At 47.5% G+C, this 17,055-nt stretch overlaps 1 protein-coding gene across 11 annotated transcripts in view; it reads left to right on the top strand.

The window, feature by feature from the left end:
• The first annotated feature begins 5,035 nt into the window (after positions 1 to 5,035).
• LOC128841594 (metastasis-associated protein MTA1) overlaps positions 5,036 to 17,055 on the top strand; it is a 367,485-nt gene continuing 355,465 nt past the window's right edge. For all 11 annotated transcript variants that reach the window (XR_008445888.1, XR_008445887.1, XM_054036784.1 and 8 more), the window contains exon 1: positions 5,036 to 5,249. Coding sequence is in view for 9 of the 11 variants with exons in the window: in XM_054036784.1 (XP_053892759.1) it covers positions 5,128 to 5,249 (122 nt within the window). In the remaining 2 variants the exon portion in view is untranslated. The remainder of the gene's footprint in view (positions 5,250 to 17,055) is intronic.

Below are 17,055 nucleotides of genomic sequence, written 5' to 3'. Positions count from 1 at the left end.
CCTGGTCTAGAAATGCTGTAAGTTCGGCACAAAACATGAAGTCAGGTGATTCCGTGGTCGGCCAAGGGGGTCCCTTGCATTTTCTTCACGTCTCGCTGTAGTTATTGCATTGTGTGTATGATGTATGTGCTGTGAATACCCAGTTAAATAACAGGTTTCAGAGTAGCAACCGTGTTAGTCTGTATCCGCAAAAAGAACAGGAGTACTTGTGGCACCTTAGAGACTAACAAATTTATTAGAGCATAAGCTTTCGTGGACTACAGCCCACTTCTTCGGATGCCACAAGTACTCCTGTTCTTTTTGCAGTTAAATAACATTCTCTTTTACACTGAATTTGTATGGTCAGATGTTCTCAGGTGTCTAACTCCGCAAGCCTTACCGTTAACTCCCCCTTTGCTGTGTTTTCCAGAGTGAATGGCTATAGACTAGAATCATTCTTGACTTTTATGTAGTACTTATACCTGACGTGACAGGTTAAAAGCTGGGGCACAGTAATTCCTGGAGTTAGTTGCCTCCCTTAGATGGTATTTTAACTTCTAGGAAGATAATGACAAAGGAATAATTAATAGACTTTTAAGGGCAAACAGGACCAAAATGATCATAAGAATGGCAATACAGGGTCAGACCAAAGGACCATCTAGCTCAGTATCCTGAGGGAATAAACAAAACAGGTAAAAGTGATCCATCCCCTGTCACCCAGTCCCAGCTTCTGGGACACCATACCTGCCCATGCTGGCTAATAGCCATTGATGGACTTATCCTCCATGAATGTATCTAATTTTTTTTTTTTTGGACACTGTTATCATCTTGGCCTTCAAGACAAAATTGGCAAAATTTGCAGATGATACAAAACTACTCAAGATAGTTAAGACCCAGGCATTCTGTGAAGAACTACAAAAGGATCTCTCAAAACTGGGTGACTGGGCAACAAAATGGCAGATGAAATTGAATGTTGATAAATGCGAAGTAATGAACATTGGAAAGCATAATCCCAACTATACATATAAAATGATGCGGTCTAAATTAGCTGTTACCACTCAAGAAAGAGATCTTGGAGTCATTGTGGATAATTCTCTGAAAACATCCACTCAATGTGCAGCAGCAGTCAAAAAAGCAAACAGAATGCTGGGAATAATGGAGAAAGGGATAGATAATAGGACAGAAAATATGTTGCCTGTATATAAATCCATGGTACGCCCACATCTTGAACACTGTGTGCAGATTTGGTCGTCTCAGCTCAAAAACGATATATTGGAATTGCAAAAGGTTCAGAAAAGGGCAACAAAAATAATTAGGGATATGGAATGGCTTCTGTAATGAGGAGAGATTAATAAGACTGGGACTTTTCAGCTTGGAAAATTGGTGGCTAAGGGGAGTCTATAAAATCAGACTGGTGTAGAGAAAGTAGATAAGTCAACCTGTGGAACTCCTTGCCAGAGGATGTTGTGAAGGCCAAGCCCATTACAGGGTTCAAAAAAGAACTAGATAAATTCATGGAGGATAGGTCCATCAATGGTTATTAGCCAGGATGGGCAGGAATGGTGTTCCTAGCCTCAGTTTGCCAGAAGTTAGGAATGAGTGACAGGGGATGGATCACTTGATGATTACCTGTTCTGTTCGTTCCCTCTGGGGCACCTGGTACTGGCCACTGTCGGAAGACAGGATACTGGGCTAAATAGACCTTTGGTCTGACCCACTGGGGCCGTTCTCATGTTCACAACGTCCATAGGTTGACTGTGCATTGTATGAAGAAATACTTCCTTTTGTTTTAAACCTGCTGCCTATTACTTTCATTTGGTGACTGCTAGTTCTTGTGCTCAGAGGAGTAAACAACACTTCCTTATACTTTCTCTACACCAGTCATGATTTTATAGACCTCAATCATGTCCTCCCTTAGCCGTCTCTTTTCCATATGAAAAGTCCCAGTTTTATTAATCTCTCCTCCTATGGAAGCTGTTCCATATCCTTAATCATTTTTGTTGCCCCTTTTCTGAATCTTTTCCAATTCCAATATATCTTTTTTGACATGGGGCAACCACATCTGCACGCAGTATTCAAGCTGTGGGCATACCATGGATTTATATAGAATCAATATGATATTTTCTGTCTTATTAGCTATCCCTTTCTTAATGATTCCTAACTTTCTGTTAGCTTTTTTGACTGCTGCTGCACATTGAGCAAATGTTTTCAAAGAACAATCCACAATGACTCCAAGATCTCTTTCTTGAGTGATAACAGCTAATTTAGACCCCATCATTTTATATGTATACTTAGGATTATGTTTTCCAATGTGCATTACTTTGCATTTATCAACATTAAATTTAATCTGCCATTTTGTTGCCCAGTCACCCAGTTTTGTGAGATCCATTTGTAGCTCTTTGCAGTCTGCCTGGGACTTAACTATCTTGAGTAGTTTTGTATCATCTGCAAATTTTGCCACCTGACTGTTTACCCCCTTTTCCAGATCATTTATGAATATGTTAAATAGGACTAGGCCCAGTACAGCTCCCTGGGGGACCCCACTATTTACCTCTCTCCATTCTGAAAACTGACCATTTATTTCTACTCTTTGTTTCCTATCTTTTAACCAGTTACTAAGCCTTTGGTGAGGGACCTTTTTGTGTTGTCTGACCTCCTCTATAATACGGACCATAGTGCTCCCGGATCTCTCATTCATCCCACATCTGCTGTTGATTGCCCCTAAGAACTCCAGATGATTATTAATCAGAATGTCAAAGGAGGGTGTGCTTTGTAATTTTAGAGTAACTAAGATCCTTATGCCAAGTTTTAAAGGTAGTACACATAGCACAGTTTTTTTTATAAGAACAGTAAGATTTCTCTTGCTTATTATTGGAATAATATTTTTAGGTTCATATAGGGATACATGGTCCTGAGCTCTGGAATCCAGTCCTCTTAAATTCCAATCCTGCAAGCTATTATTATTTCAATAGAGTTGGTAAGACAACTCCCACCTGTTTATGCTCTCTGTATGTGTGTATATATATCTCCTCAATATTTATTCCACTCTATATGCATCTGAAGAAGTGGGCTGTAGTCCACGAAAGCTTATGCTCTAATAAATTTGTTAGTCTCTAAGGTGCCACAAGTACTCCTGTTCTTTTTGCGGATACAGACTAACACGGCTGCTACTCTGAAAGTAGTATCTAAGGTCCTCAGACAAGAAATAGGACCTCAATGTACTGTATACACTGTGTTCACAATAAACAGTCTTAGAGTGCTTTCTAGAATTTAAATAATAGGAAGTAATTTACAACAAGCAGGTAAGCAAAAGAAAGACAGGTGCATAACATGCACAGCATAGGTTGAGGCGGACAGGGCCCAAAGAGTTGGTGAGGAGGAAGCAATAAGAGGGAGGGGATGTGCTGGAGTGTGCAGGCAGAATTAGGGTTGCCAACCCTCCCAGTTTCACCAGGAGTCTCCTGGAATCACACTCTATCTCCCGGAGGCTACTTCAGCTAAACCAGGAGATTTGGGGCACAAACAGTCAGGAGCGGCAGCAGGGCTAAGGCAGGCTCCCTTACCTGCCTTGGCTCTGCGCCGTTCCTGGCACTGTCCCTGTGGCCCCTGGGGGGGACAAACGGGGGTCTCTGGGTGCTGCTTCCACCCCCAGTGCCGACTCTGCAGCTGTCATTGGCCAGGAACTGCGGCCAATGGGAGCTGCAGGGGCGGTGCCTGTGGGCAGCGGTGTGCTGAGACCCCCTTCTTGCCCCCCTTTCTAGGAGCTGCTGCCAGAGGGATGTGCAGCTCGCTTTTGTGAGCCGCCCGAGGTAAACATCGACCCCGACTCTCTCCTGCACCCCAATCCCCTGCCCCAGCCTAGAGCCTGCACCTAAACTCCCTCCCAGAGCCTGCATCCTGCATCCAAACTCCCTCCCAGAGCCCACACCCCCTCTGCATCCCAACCCCCTACTCCAGCCACCTCCCACACCCCTCACCCAAACTCCCTTCCAGAGCCCACATCCCTACCCTGGCCCCAAACTCCCCACCACCACCACCACCACCCCAACCCTTCCCCCCGCCTTGTGAAAGTGAGTGGGGGGAGAGAGATGAGGGAGGGGGGTGGAGTGAGCTGGGGTGGGGCCTCAGAGAATGGGCATGACAGTGGTCTTTGGGTTTGCACAATTAGACAGTTGGCAATCCTTCGAAGAATAGTTCTCAAACTGCTAAATCCTGCTTGCTAGGTTTCTCTCCCTGAACCTTATAGGCTCCCCCCTCTCTAATTCCTCAACTTTATCCACCCCCACCCAGACTCCTTCCTCTGGGCTCTACCCCTCCTTTCCGATCTAGATTTTGCCACCTCTCTCTTTTCAGGCTCCTCTCCTCCGTTGGTTCCTCCCACATCCCAGGTTTTTCCACACATTTAGGGATTCCTTCTCCCTATGGTTCCCCATTCTTTCCCCAAACTTCCTCTCATCTCCCCCGTCTTTTCCTCGTGCAGATTCGTTCTGCTTCCTTCTCCAAGCTCTCCACGTCTCCCAAACTTTTGCCCTGCCAACCCCTGTCCAAGCCCCCCCTCTTTTATCCCTAAGATCGTCCCCTTCAACTCTCTAAACACCTGCCTTTCCCCAGGCTCTTCCACTTTCATTCTGCTGACTCCTATCCTTTTTCTTCCTAACCGCCTCCCCGCAGACTTCTGTCCGTCCGTCTGTCTCTCTCTTCCCCAAACTCCTCCCCCGTCTCCAGGCTCTGTAGGGTGAAGACAAAGAGCCATTCTTTAAATAGTAACTAGAGAACTCAAACAGGAAGCTTCTACCATTATTAAGCTCCCTGCTGCAACACATCCTTATCTTCTCTCGTAACGGTGGAGGACCAGCTACAATCCCTGCACACAGACTGGTCCTCTCCTTTCTCTAGGCCCGGAGTCCCGCGCCGCCCCTCCAGCGCACTTTTTCTCACGGCGCACGCCGCCCTTCCCTAAGCCCCTCCCCTTCTCTACCTAGGCCCCTCCCTTCACCACGCTCCTCCCCCACGCAGCACTCTGGCCCCGCCCCCTCCATCTGACCCTGGCCGGCCGCGGTAGGCGCGGCGCAGTGACCGTCCGGAGTGTGCGTCTCTCTCGCTGCAGGCAGCTACCGGCTCCGCTGCGGGAGCGAGGCGGCTGCGGCGATGGCGGTGGAGCGGGGCCGCCTGAGCTTCCCGGGCAGCGCCGGGGTGTTGAGCCGCCCAGTGCCCATGAACCTATTCGCCACCTGGGAGATCGACGGCTCCAGCCCCAGCTGTGTCCCCAGGTTAGCCCAGGGCCGAGCCGCCGCCCCCAACCCTCCCGGGTTAGGCCTGCACTGGGGCAGCCCCCGGCTTGCGGCGGGCTGCATGCAACCCCCTTGGCGGTCCGGGTCCCGTCCCTGCCCCCAGGCCGGGCCGAGCCTGCGGGCTTCCCGCCCACGCCGGGCAAAGAGGGGCAGCCCCTCGCAACCCCCTGCCCCCGGTTCTTCCTCCCCGCGGAGCCCCCTTCCCTACCTGCTCTGGGTCGGGTGGGGCCTGCAGGTCCCCCGTGAGAGCCCCGGGCGATTGTCCTGGCTGCCCTGCCCCGGGAGGGTGTCCCGTCGTATGGGGGGACCTACCCCACACCCCCTGCTAGGTGGGGAGAGCCTGGCTATGTTCAGGGGGTGGGGCCAAGCTCAGGGCTCGGATTCAGGCCCGGGCGTTCCGTTAGCCAGCACTGAGGTGGGGACCGCTCCTCAGGGCAGGCAGTGCCCCCCTCCTCCGCAGCCTGGCTTGTTCCCTCACAGACCCCTCAGCCCTAGGGCTGGTCTCGGGTATGTCCGCCCCCATGCATATGTCCTGCCCCACCTCTGTACCCAGATGGTAGCCTGAGCCCCAGCTGTGTTCCCTAGACGTGTACCTGTGAGGTCTGTACCTGGAGGGAGTGTGTGGGGGAGGGGGGGCGTAGGGTTAGGGTTGTGTGTCTGGAGGGACTGGGTGAGTGCCTTATGGGTGGACTGGAAAGGGCATTTCTTGTTGGTTAGGTGATAAGGCACATGAATTGACATAAACGGGCAGGGGAGGCTTGGTTTAGCTGGTGACATCCTGGCTTTGGGGACTGCATCTGTTGATTAAGCTTCTGTTTGCAAATTCCTCAATTTTTAATAGTACTTACCAGCATCTTCCCTTGTTACTACTTATTTACTTGTCTGGGTATTGGTTGTTCAAAAGTGAACTGGGATGGAGCATGAGAACAGCTTAAACTGTGTGAAGTGGGGCTTTGAGGTGGGTGGGATGATGGAGAAAAGGTGCGGGTGGGAGCTTAGCTGGGCAGCAGTGCACCTTACTTACATTGTCTCACTGGTCCCATTGTTTAGCCCTGACATCTCCTTCATGCTCCCCCAGCCCGGATAAACTTCTGTTGTCAGGGTTTTTATGATCATAACAGAAGAAAAAACATAAGTAAACTTTCTAAATTCATATCAAGTCATGTTTTCTTGTTGCTAGAGACAAATCCTTAGCCTGGCTTTTTATGATAAAATTGACACAAAGTGGATGTGTACAATGGGCAGACAAGTTGATGGATGGAAGGCTGTGAACTAGGCATTCAGGGAACTGTGCCAGGCAGCAGCACTGGGAGGGGAGTCACTGGAGAATGCCCACTGCTGAGCTGTGCTCCCCAGACTCATGTCAATGTCTATGCTCTCTTACCCCAGTACCCTTGAGATGTCTGAGTGTGTTCAACCCCAGCCTTCTACGGTCAATGAGAATAGGACAAACTACAAGGTTAAGGGACTCCAGGAAATGAGGGGCATAGAATCTGGAGGTTGAACTCCCCAGCCCTGCTGGACAGCACAATTCCCTAGTTTCGAGATCCTCTCCATTCCCTGGTGTGATTGCCTGCTTTTCATTTTTATTGCTGTTCACTCAGTAAAAAGAACTCTGGCTCCGTGTGCAGAGTAAACGGGTGTCCCAACTTCATTTGGCATTCCCCAACTTGGGGTAGATTAGCAGATAATTTCTGCTCTCTTTTCTGTCCATTTTTGGACCATTCTGGTTCTTTTCCCTACTTGTCTTGTCTCTTCTGTGTATCCTTCCTTTTCCTTACTTTGTCTTACATGTGTGTTGCAGACTCTGTACTCGCTCAAAGGCTGCATGGTTGAGGGGCACCCATTAGTATTCCCTTAAATTGAGTAGAGAAGATTGGGTTGGTGGGCTGCTGCCCTGTACATGTGAGATGCTCTCATGGCCACTTTCACTAGGGGCCAAATTGTGAGCAATGGTGAGCTTTCAAGTAACGGCCTGCTGCTTCACTTGAAGAGGGGCAGAATGTTTGCAGTGTGTGTGAGGGAGATTGGCAGCTTTCCCTATTAACTCTGACCCCTTCTTTTGCTTCTTGTATACCCCCTTCCTGAAATGAGTCTGCCACACTAGTTGAGAAATGCGCAAGTTTTTCATCAGTATCTTGTAACAGTTTTGTATGAATATATTCTAGCAGATGTCTTGGCTTCTGGTAGTCAGGCTGAAAGTGCATTTCCATTCTAATAGCCTCTTTTCACTTGCTCACAACTCTCCAAACTTTCCGGGCTGATATTTCCATGCTTGGTATCTGCCCAAAGGTGAGTATATTTGAATGTTTGAGCAAGATCCCTTTATTTGTCTTCTAGTTTGTAGGAAAAAATATTCTCCTCCCCCCCCCCCTTTTTTTTTTTTTTTGCAGGGTCACACCAAAAACTACTGAGGTTTGGCAGGTGACAGCGACAAGAGTTCTTGAAGTGCTACCGTCTTTGCTTGGTTTAGAGGAAAATAAATAAATATAGGAGTGAAATCACCAAATGTGCCCAGTAATCTAACATTTTAGCAGACACCCCAACAAGCTCTGTACCTTTTGTGACTTTAAAGTGTGTTGTCAGGTTTCTAGTGTGACAGTTTGCATGAGGGTGATCATCACTATTTCAGTTAACCACACAGAACAAAACCCTTCAAATCCCTACTTTAACATCAGGAACTGGAGGAGATTGTGGGGAACTGGGAGAAATTGTAGTTCCCACAATTATAAGAGACCTCCACAATTCTGGTTACATTCTGCAAATTAAACTCTGAAAAGTTTTTTCTCTTGCAGCAAACATCCAATCTATTTATGTACATGGTTATTCTGCTTTTATAACCCAGCCTTCTAAAAAAAATAAAAGCAGCAATAAAAAGATATTCCACTCTATCACACACCCTAATTACCTCAAGGAGGTGTGTATTTCAAATGGTGACTGGGATTAGTTGGTGGTTAACATCACTAGAGACAATTTTTATTTATAAAAAACCCAAACAAATAAAATACGAAGTGAGGGCTGGGAGGAAGGCTAAATTTGGCTGGGTGGAGGTTGGTGATGCCTGGGGGACTGATGGAGGTGGCTGCAGAAAGCTGGGCATAAGGAAACTTGAATTTGTGTGTGTGGAACTGGGGTTTGAGGGAACCTGCATTGTGGGAGTGTCTGGGGATAGCTGGGAAGGAAACTGGATTTGTGAGTGTCTGGGGATAGAAGCCATAGGGCACGTTGTGAAACCTAGTGGGTATCTAAGGACTGGGGGCAACTGAGACCTGTTTGGTGGTTGATGCTGGGTGTGGGAATCTGGTTTTCCCCCCCCCCCCCCCACCTGTCCCTGCTGCCTCCTTCCTGTGATAGCTGTCACTGCCTGCTCCTCCTGGTTGCTGTTTCCAGGTCCAGCAGGGGGAGCAGCAGACAGAAGCCGCTTGGCTGCATGCTCCCCCCCAGGTGCCACAGCGGCCTCTGGTGACCGAACCACAATTGCCGGATGTTCCTGCAGCCCAGCTGGATGCAGAATATTCAGTCTGGGCCATGGCAATGCGTGTCAGCCTGCAGGTGTGAGTATTGTGTGAGACGCATGACACTTGGCAGGCCTGCAAAACGCAGTAGACTAATAAAACACTGAGTGCACAGCCAAAACTAAGTCAGAAAATTGAAAAGTTGAGGTTCCTACAGAAACATTAGTTTGGTGTCAGTGCATCCGTATCTTATGCTGCACATTTTAGACAAACAATAATATGCAGTTAACCAGAAATAGAAAATATAAAATATATATATATATAAAAAATGCTGCTATGTTAAGTTGCTCAGTGAACCTTTATTAGCCTTTCCTGGCTGTTTTAACTCTACCTGCTAACATTACATCAGACTACTGTTTTGCATTTCATTATATGTGGTGCAGGTGTTACCTAAGAACACGAAGGTGTCTGTGATTGGAGAGGTCAAGATATTTAAAAAAGGAGCGCTAAAGTTACTTTCCTAAGACTATATTTAACTTTAGGTACTCATCTTTGGAACTGTTGACCACGAATATTGCAAGTATCACCTCCTGGGATGCAGGAATGTCCTTGAGACATGCTATAATCAAATAAAAAGTTGACATTCGAAGACACAGTATACTCGATATGAGAATGAGAGCTCCCTCTTCAAGCAGACATCTGTGAAAACATGGAGGAGAGTGGAGAGGAAAATGGGCTTGGTGTGTGGTCAGGTATTTTTCTTGGGATTTTCATTAGCTGCAATTTTTCTTCTATACGCCTGTTGACTTTTAAGACTCTTCAAACACCGGTGCTTTGAACTCAGCAAAAAGTCAGAGAAGGGGTGGAATATGCAGGAGGATCATGCTCTGGGAGGGAGCATTTCCTTCCCTTTTTAAAAGTTAGGTTAGTGTAGCATGAGAAATCTCTAGAGACATTTGTTTCGATTTCAGAGACATTCCTACCCTTTTGGCATACAGTGATAGAGGGGAGCAGTGATTGGAGCAGCAAGTGCTTGCTTATTGGAATACGTAATTGGGGCTAAGTGCCTGCAGTTATTTTTTTCTTAACACACACACACACGCATGCACGCACTGGGGAATGTGACATATTTTGGAATGCTCTTGTGGACAAGAGCTTGCCAGTAAAGGAAATAAAAGGCAATGGTTTCATTCAGTGAATTGCCCTGTGTAGCCGGTATGAAGCCTTGAGTGTTGTGGGTGGACTGGTAGACGGAGAGTTGATTGACTGGAATGCTTTGCTCCTTTTGTCCAGTTGATGGCCGATTAGCAGACTTTGTGGTGGATAATATATGAAATATCACAAGGATGAGAGAAAGATCTCCTTCTAGTTTTGATTTACTGGAAGTCCAGCCAGTTCATGTGGACTTAATAAAAGTTGAAGTACTAAGTATCTAGTTGCTTTAGGGGGAGAAATGTTGTCAGAGGCCACATTTAGTTTGTGAAAAATAATGGCAAAGAACCATAGTTTTCTTCAGTGACACATTGCTCAGTTAAATCTTCATGTTTCCTGTGCTTGATTTTTTGTGCATTAGGTAGAAGGGATTGTGGTTTCTCTCTGAAAGAAAGATCAGCTTCTTTGTGTAATAAATGATTTGATGTGCTTATTCTGTTGATGTCAGCTTTTTTTTTTTTTTTAAGTACTTTGTGGACAGTTGTTGCTGTATGTATAAAAGTACTTCTGTGGTATTAGCGACCATAATACCTCAGTCATGCAGAGCAGGCTGTTGATACCACTCCATCAAAACCATATGCTGCAGTTAGGCTACGTAGTTTTAACATTTCTGGATTTTAGCCCTCTGGCTTCCCACCCATCTGATAGTGACAGGCACAGCTTTCCTTTATGTATATAGTAGGTTTCTTGGGTCTGATTTTAGAGGAACTGAGTATGTGCAGCGCCCATTGCCTTAAATTGGAGTTGTGGGTAATCAGCTTCTCAGAAAATCAAGTTCCTTGTTTGTCATTGCAATCACATCACTGGTGTTACCTTATCAACAAAGAGTCTGACAAGTATATTTCAGAAGACAGAAGCTGTCTACCTGTTTCTTCCCAGTAGTCTCACTCTTGTGCAATGAACTGCTGTTCTTAGAGGAAGGATATATTGCATAACATTTCCTCTAAAACTTTTAAAAAATGATTTAAAGAAAAGAAACTAGAGTTGTATGTTTCTCGAATTATGGTGCTGGTTCAAGAGGCAGCGTGGTCAAGTTGTCTGAAGACTTTTAATTCCGAGTTTGCCACTGACTTGTATGATTTTAGTTAACTGCTCCTGCCTCAGTTTCCCCAATCTGAAAAATGGAGAATAATTGGTTACAGTTTGCAAACTGCTTTGAAGGTGCTGTGTAAGTTGGCTATTCTACAATGGTGAATGTGACAACCTCCCATTCTGAGAGAACATTTTGAGGCCCTAACACTGGGATATTGAGGGGGATGGTTGGGTAAGTGAAGGAGGTGGTCTCAAGACTGTAAGAGACTGTCTTGCTAAGTGATCTCCAGAATAAAAAATGTGGATGGATTAATGCTTTCATCCATGACAAGGTTTGCATTAGGCTATTGATCTGTTTCTAGGATGCTTGAAAGCACTCAAACTTGGGTCTCACAACATACATCTTATTGTGGCAAGTGTGTTTCCTCATACATGATTGGGAGAAACCAAGGAACCAAACTGAATAGAGCTCAGAAGAAGTCCACGTTATAAATAAGTTGAGATTTCTATGTTCATCAGTGTAGTGTCTGAGCACTTCAATGTTAACTTTCCTTCAACACACACAAGAGGCAGTGAAATATTATCTCCATTTTGCAGATAAAGATCTGAGGGACAGAAAGGAGAAGTGACTTGCTCAAGGTCATTCAAGAAGCTTTTGGTGAAGGTGGGAATAGAACTGAGTTAGCCCAGTGCCTTAAGCCGAAGACCAGCCTTCAGCTGATCATGGGTGACTGGGGTGAAGGAAAGCAAAAACTTGACGGTTAGGAAGAAAGATCAGAGGGAAAATATGTAGCTTCTCAACCTAGTCACTCCACATATAGTCTGTGCTTGAAGAGGAACTGTAGCCCAACAAATGAGTAAGAAGCAAATGCTGAAAACTTTTCAGAGTGTCATTTTGATTATGTTCCTCTGTAAACCCTGATCTGTATTTTCTAAATGCATCTCATAGTTTGCCTTTGCATGGGAAGTTGGCCTGTTAGTCTGCTTATTTGCATCATGGGCCAAATTCTGCCACTCTTATGACTGACCTTTTTGGGAGGGTAGTTCCTATGGAATTAATGACCATCTGCCAAATTATGCTGCATTGCCAGGCCTGCTGTTATCCTCGGTCTTTCTCTTAGCTTTAGTGAAAATCCTGGACTGAGGAATTCCTCTGGGACTCTAGCAAATCTTCCATTTTTTTTTTATGAAGCTGGGATCAGAAGAAAAAGAGGGCGTGGAGAATTGGAGGAGAATTTGAGCATTGGGAGACAAGCAAGCTTGGATAGGGTAGATGTTAGTTTACTTTCCCACGTTTTCTCCCTCCCTGAAAGCTACTGCAATTGTTATCCAGTCTTTACTGTCTTCTCCGGCTTTCAGTATAGCATGCATTGCTGTTGTCATTTGGCTGATAAATTCCATTTCTCAAGCAGTGGTGTGGGATTTATAGTCCAAATGGATCTTAATGCAGACAATAAGTGGCTTAAATCTAATTGAAAGTGATAACATGAAGCTCCTCTCGTAGTGAGGTTTAATTGAATTACAGTAATGTACAGTAATTATGTGGAGACTCGCAGGGCATGGAGCCAGTTTCACCATGAGAGAATGGAACCTCACTAGTTGCTAGCTTGTTTATTGAAAATTGGGTAGTCATCTAGAGAATTGGCTGATAGGTAAATAAACAAGTGACACTAGTTGCTGGGAGACTTTGGAAACTACTTGGTCCATCTTTGAGTGTTGCATAGATCCCCCTCTTGGGATGAGTGCATCCATCTGCACAGATAAACCAGTGGGAAACAGTGGCTGTTAAGGGCTGCAAGTGTGCCTTATATTTGGCTACACTTGTGAGTTGCAGCACTGTAACTCACTCCCTGTCCACACTGGCAAGGCATTTGCAGCGCTGTATCTCCGTGGTTGCAGCGCTGCATGTACTCGATGTCCCCGAGAGGAATAGCGTGTATTGCGCTGCTACTGCGGCGCCAGTGTGGCCGCCCAATGCGCTGTGACTGGCCTCCAGAAGTATTCGGCAGTATCCCACAATGCCTGTTCTAGCCACTCTGGTCATCAGTTCAAACTCTACTGCGCTGGCCTCAGGTAACCAACCATGAGACCCACCCTTTACATTCCCCAGGAATTTTAAAAATCCCCTTCCTGTTTGCTCAGCCCGGCATGGCTTGGAGCGCTATCAGCAAATCTTTCCAGGTGACCATGCCTCCATGCGCCAAGCGAGCCCCAGCATGGAGCACTGGCGAGTTGCTGGACCTCATCAGTGTTTGGGGGGAGGAAGCTGTACAATCCCAGCTGCGCTCCAGCCGTAGGAATTACGATACCTTCGGGAAGGTATCAAAGGACATGATGGAAAGGGGCCATGACCGGGACGCCCTGCAGTGCAGGATTAAAGTGAAGGAGCTGCGGCGTGCCTACCGTAAAGCCTGCGACGCAAACGGCCGCTCGGGTGCTCCCCCCGCGATCTGCCGATTCTACAAAGAGCTGGATGCGATACTTGGGGTTAACCTCACCTCCACTCCAAGCACCACCATGGACACTTCAGAGCCGGGGGGGGGGCGAGGAGGAGGAAAACGGGAGTGAGGGTGGTGGGCCAGATGGAGACACCCCGGAATCCCTGGAGCCATGCAGCCAGGAGCTCTTCTCGAGCCAGGAGGAAGGTAGCCAGTCGCAGCGGCCGGTACTTGGTGGAGGGCAAACAGAAGAGCAGGTTCCTGGTAAGTGGTTTTTTTTTTTTTGGGAAGGAATTTTTTCGGTGTGGGCTCTTTGGGAGAGGAGGGTTAGGCATGCTTGCTTAGATGCGGAATAGTGCATTGATGTGGTTTATCACATCGCGGTAATCGGCCTCAGTAATCTCCGCGAATGTCTCATCCAGAACGTGTGCAATGCGCTTGCGCAGGTTTATCGGGAGAGCCACCGTGGTCCTTGTCCCATCCAGGCTAACGTGTCTGCGCCACTGTGCCGCGAGGGGCGGGGGGACCATTGCTGCACACAGGCAAGCTGCATATGGGCCAGGGCGGAAGCCGCATTGCAGTAGAAGACCCTCCCTTGCTTCCCAGGTCACCCTCAGCAGCGAGATATCGTCCAGGATGAACTCCTGTGGAAAATGTTGAGACAGTGTTCAATGTAGGTGCACCCTGCAGCTGTAGGCTCACCCCAAGGCACAGAAACCCAGAGGCCAGTGCAGCCCTGAAACAATCAGTCCTCCTTACTCACCATTTTGAGGCTCCCGTGGGATATGTGTGCTCTGTTTCGGACGGGAAAATTATGCTATTGTGTATACCCTGTGTGTTTTTTACTCCTTAAGTGCGGGGGGAATCATTACTCTGTCTGGTATAAACAATGCTGCCTCTGTTAAATGTTGCATATTGCCTATACAGCTGCATCAACCTTGAGACCTCTTATCGCCTGCTCAGAGACTGCAAAGACTCAGGAAGAGACCGCGAAAAAGCAAAGACGACGTGCTGCAAGAAGTGATGCAGCAATCTATTAAAGAGAATGAGAAAGCACAGAACTGGAGGGAGAGAGAAAGCAGGATCCGCCAGGAAAATGCAGAGCACCGGCAGCAAAGCACGGATCGGCTCATAAGCATCCTGGAGCACCAAGCAGACGCTATCCAGGAGCTCGTAGCCATGCAGAAGGAGCAGTTCCGCAAACGCCGCCCCCCCCCCCCCCCCCTACAGCCCTTGTCCCAAAACTCTTTCCGTTGTGCCCCACTGTCACCTCCAACCCACTTTCCCCAACTTCCATATTCTTCACTCCACCAGCTGCCTCCAACACCAGTATCTTCACCACCCATCCCTGAAAACCACGACCCTTACCCTCTGCACTCAACCCCCATCACCATGCAGTATAGCTATCCTGAAGTGCAGCACTCGCTGCACAGCACACCAGACAAGACATAAGCGAATCTGTGATTGTACCCTTCCCCACTCCACCCCCTTGTTTCACTTCAATAAATAATTTTTTTTTCTTTTCAATAAATGGATTTTTTGGCTTTGAAAACATTCTTTATTATTGCATACAGTAAAAGACTCCTTAGCCCAGGAAATAAACAGGCACTGCAAGTCTGCTTAGCAAACACTGATTCCTAAAGATTGGAACTACTGCACTTCACTCCCGTGCAGAGCACCAGATATCACTGATGGTTTTCAGCCTCAAATTGCTCCCTCAAGGCATCCCTAATCCTTGCAGCCCCGGGCTGGGCCCCTGTAATAGCCTTGCTCTCTGGCTGTGCAAATTCAGCCTCCAGGTGTTCAATCTTGGAGGTCCATGCCTGAGTGAAACTTTCACCCTTCCCTTCACAAATATTATGGAGGGCACAGCATGCGGATATAACTGCGGGGATGCTGTTTTTGGCCAAGTCCAGCTTCCCATACAGAGATCGTCAGCGGCCCTTTAAACGGCCAAAGGCACACTCCACAGTCATTCGGCACCGGCTCAGCTTGTAGTTGAACCGTTCCTTGCTGCTGTCAAGGCTCCCTGTGTAGGGTTTCACGAGCCACGGCATTAACGGGTAAGCGGGATCGCCAAGGATCACAATGGGCATTTTGACTTCCCCTACCGTGATCTTCCGCTCTGGGGAAAGAAGTCCCGGCCTGCATCTTCCTGAACAGCCAAGTGTTCTGAAAGATGCGTGCGTCATGCACCTTTCTGGGCCAGAATGCGTTAATGTCAATGAAACGCCCACGGTGATTCACAAGTACTTGGAGAACCATAGAGAAATACCCCTTCCAATTAACATACTTGGAGGCTAGGTGGGCTGGTGCCAGAATTGGAATATGCATGCCATCTATTACCCCTCCGCAGTTAGGGAAACCCATTTGTGCAAAGCCATCCACAATGTCCTGCACGTTACCCAGAGTCACGGTTCTTCTGAGCAGAATGCGATTAATGGCCCTGCAAACAGGCATCAACACGATTCCAACGGTCGACTTTCCCACTCCAAACTGGTTAGCAACCCATCCGTAGTGGTCTGGAGTTGCCAGCTTCCAGATTGCAATAGCCACCCACTTCTCCACTGTCAAGGCAGCTCTCAATCTTGTGTCCTTGTGGGGGCGAGCTCCTCACACAGTCCCATGAAAGTGGCTTTTCTCATTCAAAAGTTCTGCAGCCGCTGCTCGTCATCCCAGACTTCCATGACGATATGATCCCACCACTCGGTGCTTGTTTCCCGAGCCCAAAAGTGGCGTTCCACGGTGCTGAGCATGTCCGTGAATGCCACAAGCAATTTCACGTCGTACGCGTTACGCTGCTCGATAGCATCGTCGGACTCCTCACTCTCACTGTCACTTTGGATCTTAAGGAATAGTTCGACAGCCAAACGTGATGTGCTGGCGAGATAAGTCAGCATATGCCTCAGCAGTTTGGGCTCCATTTCCCGCAGACAACAGATTGCGCTGCACAGAAACCATTGAAAGATGGCGCCAAAGGTGGACGGAAACAAAGGGATTTCTGGAATGTGAAGCGATGCATCACAGGGCGTTGGGACAGGACCCAGAATGCCCCGCACCCACGCCCCCTTCCCACAACCCACGGCGCCAGAATGGGAAGAGGTGCTCTGTGGGATAGTTGGCCATAATGCACCACTCCTAATGGTGCAGCAAATGCTGCAAATGTGGCCACAACAATGTGCTGGGCAGCTGTCAGTGTGGCCTACTCAGCTGTACGAAGTCAGGTGTAACTCACAGCGCTGTACATCTGCAAGTGTAGCCAAGGCCTATGGATACCAGTGTTTAGAAATGAAGGTACGAGTAACCACTTCCTCTGCTGTTCATGAGTTGGAAGCAGTGAGTCAGGATCTCCATCTCACCCAACTATTTCAGCCTTTCTTTGAAAAACTACCTAGCAAACTCATAGCAGCTCATTCCACACTTTTGAGTGTCTTATCTAGATCAGAACCATGCCATGGTAGCTGTGCGGTGACCAGCTTGGCTGCTCATTCTCTCTCTTACCCAGTTGTTGCCAGTCAGAATTCCAGGCTTTAAATGCTTTTTGCTTGCAGGACAGATGTCTGTTTCAGATCAGCAAGTCCAAAGCTTTTTACGTCTTTGTGCCATATATTTGACTGGGAATGATATTAATTGTGCAGCCTTTTCTCG

This window comes from Malaclemys terrapin, chromosome 8 (assembly GCF_027887155.1).
Source record: "Malaclemys terrapin pileata isolate rMalTer1 chromosome 8, rMalTer1.hap1, whole genome shotgun sequence".
Taxonomy (NCBI): Eukaryota; Metazoa; Chordata; order Testudines; family Emydidae; genus Malaclemys; species Malaclemys terrapin.
This window is presented reverse-complemented; position numbering and strand designations above follow the sequence as displayed.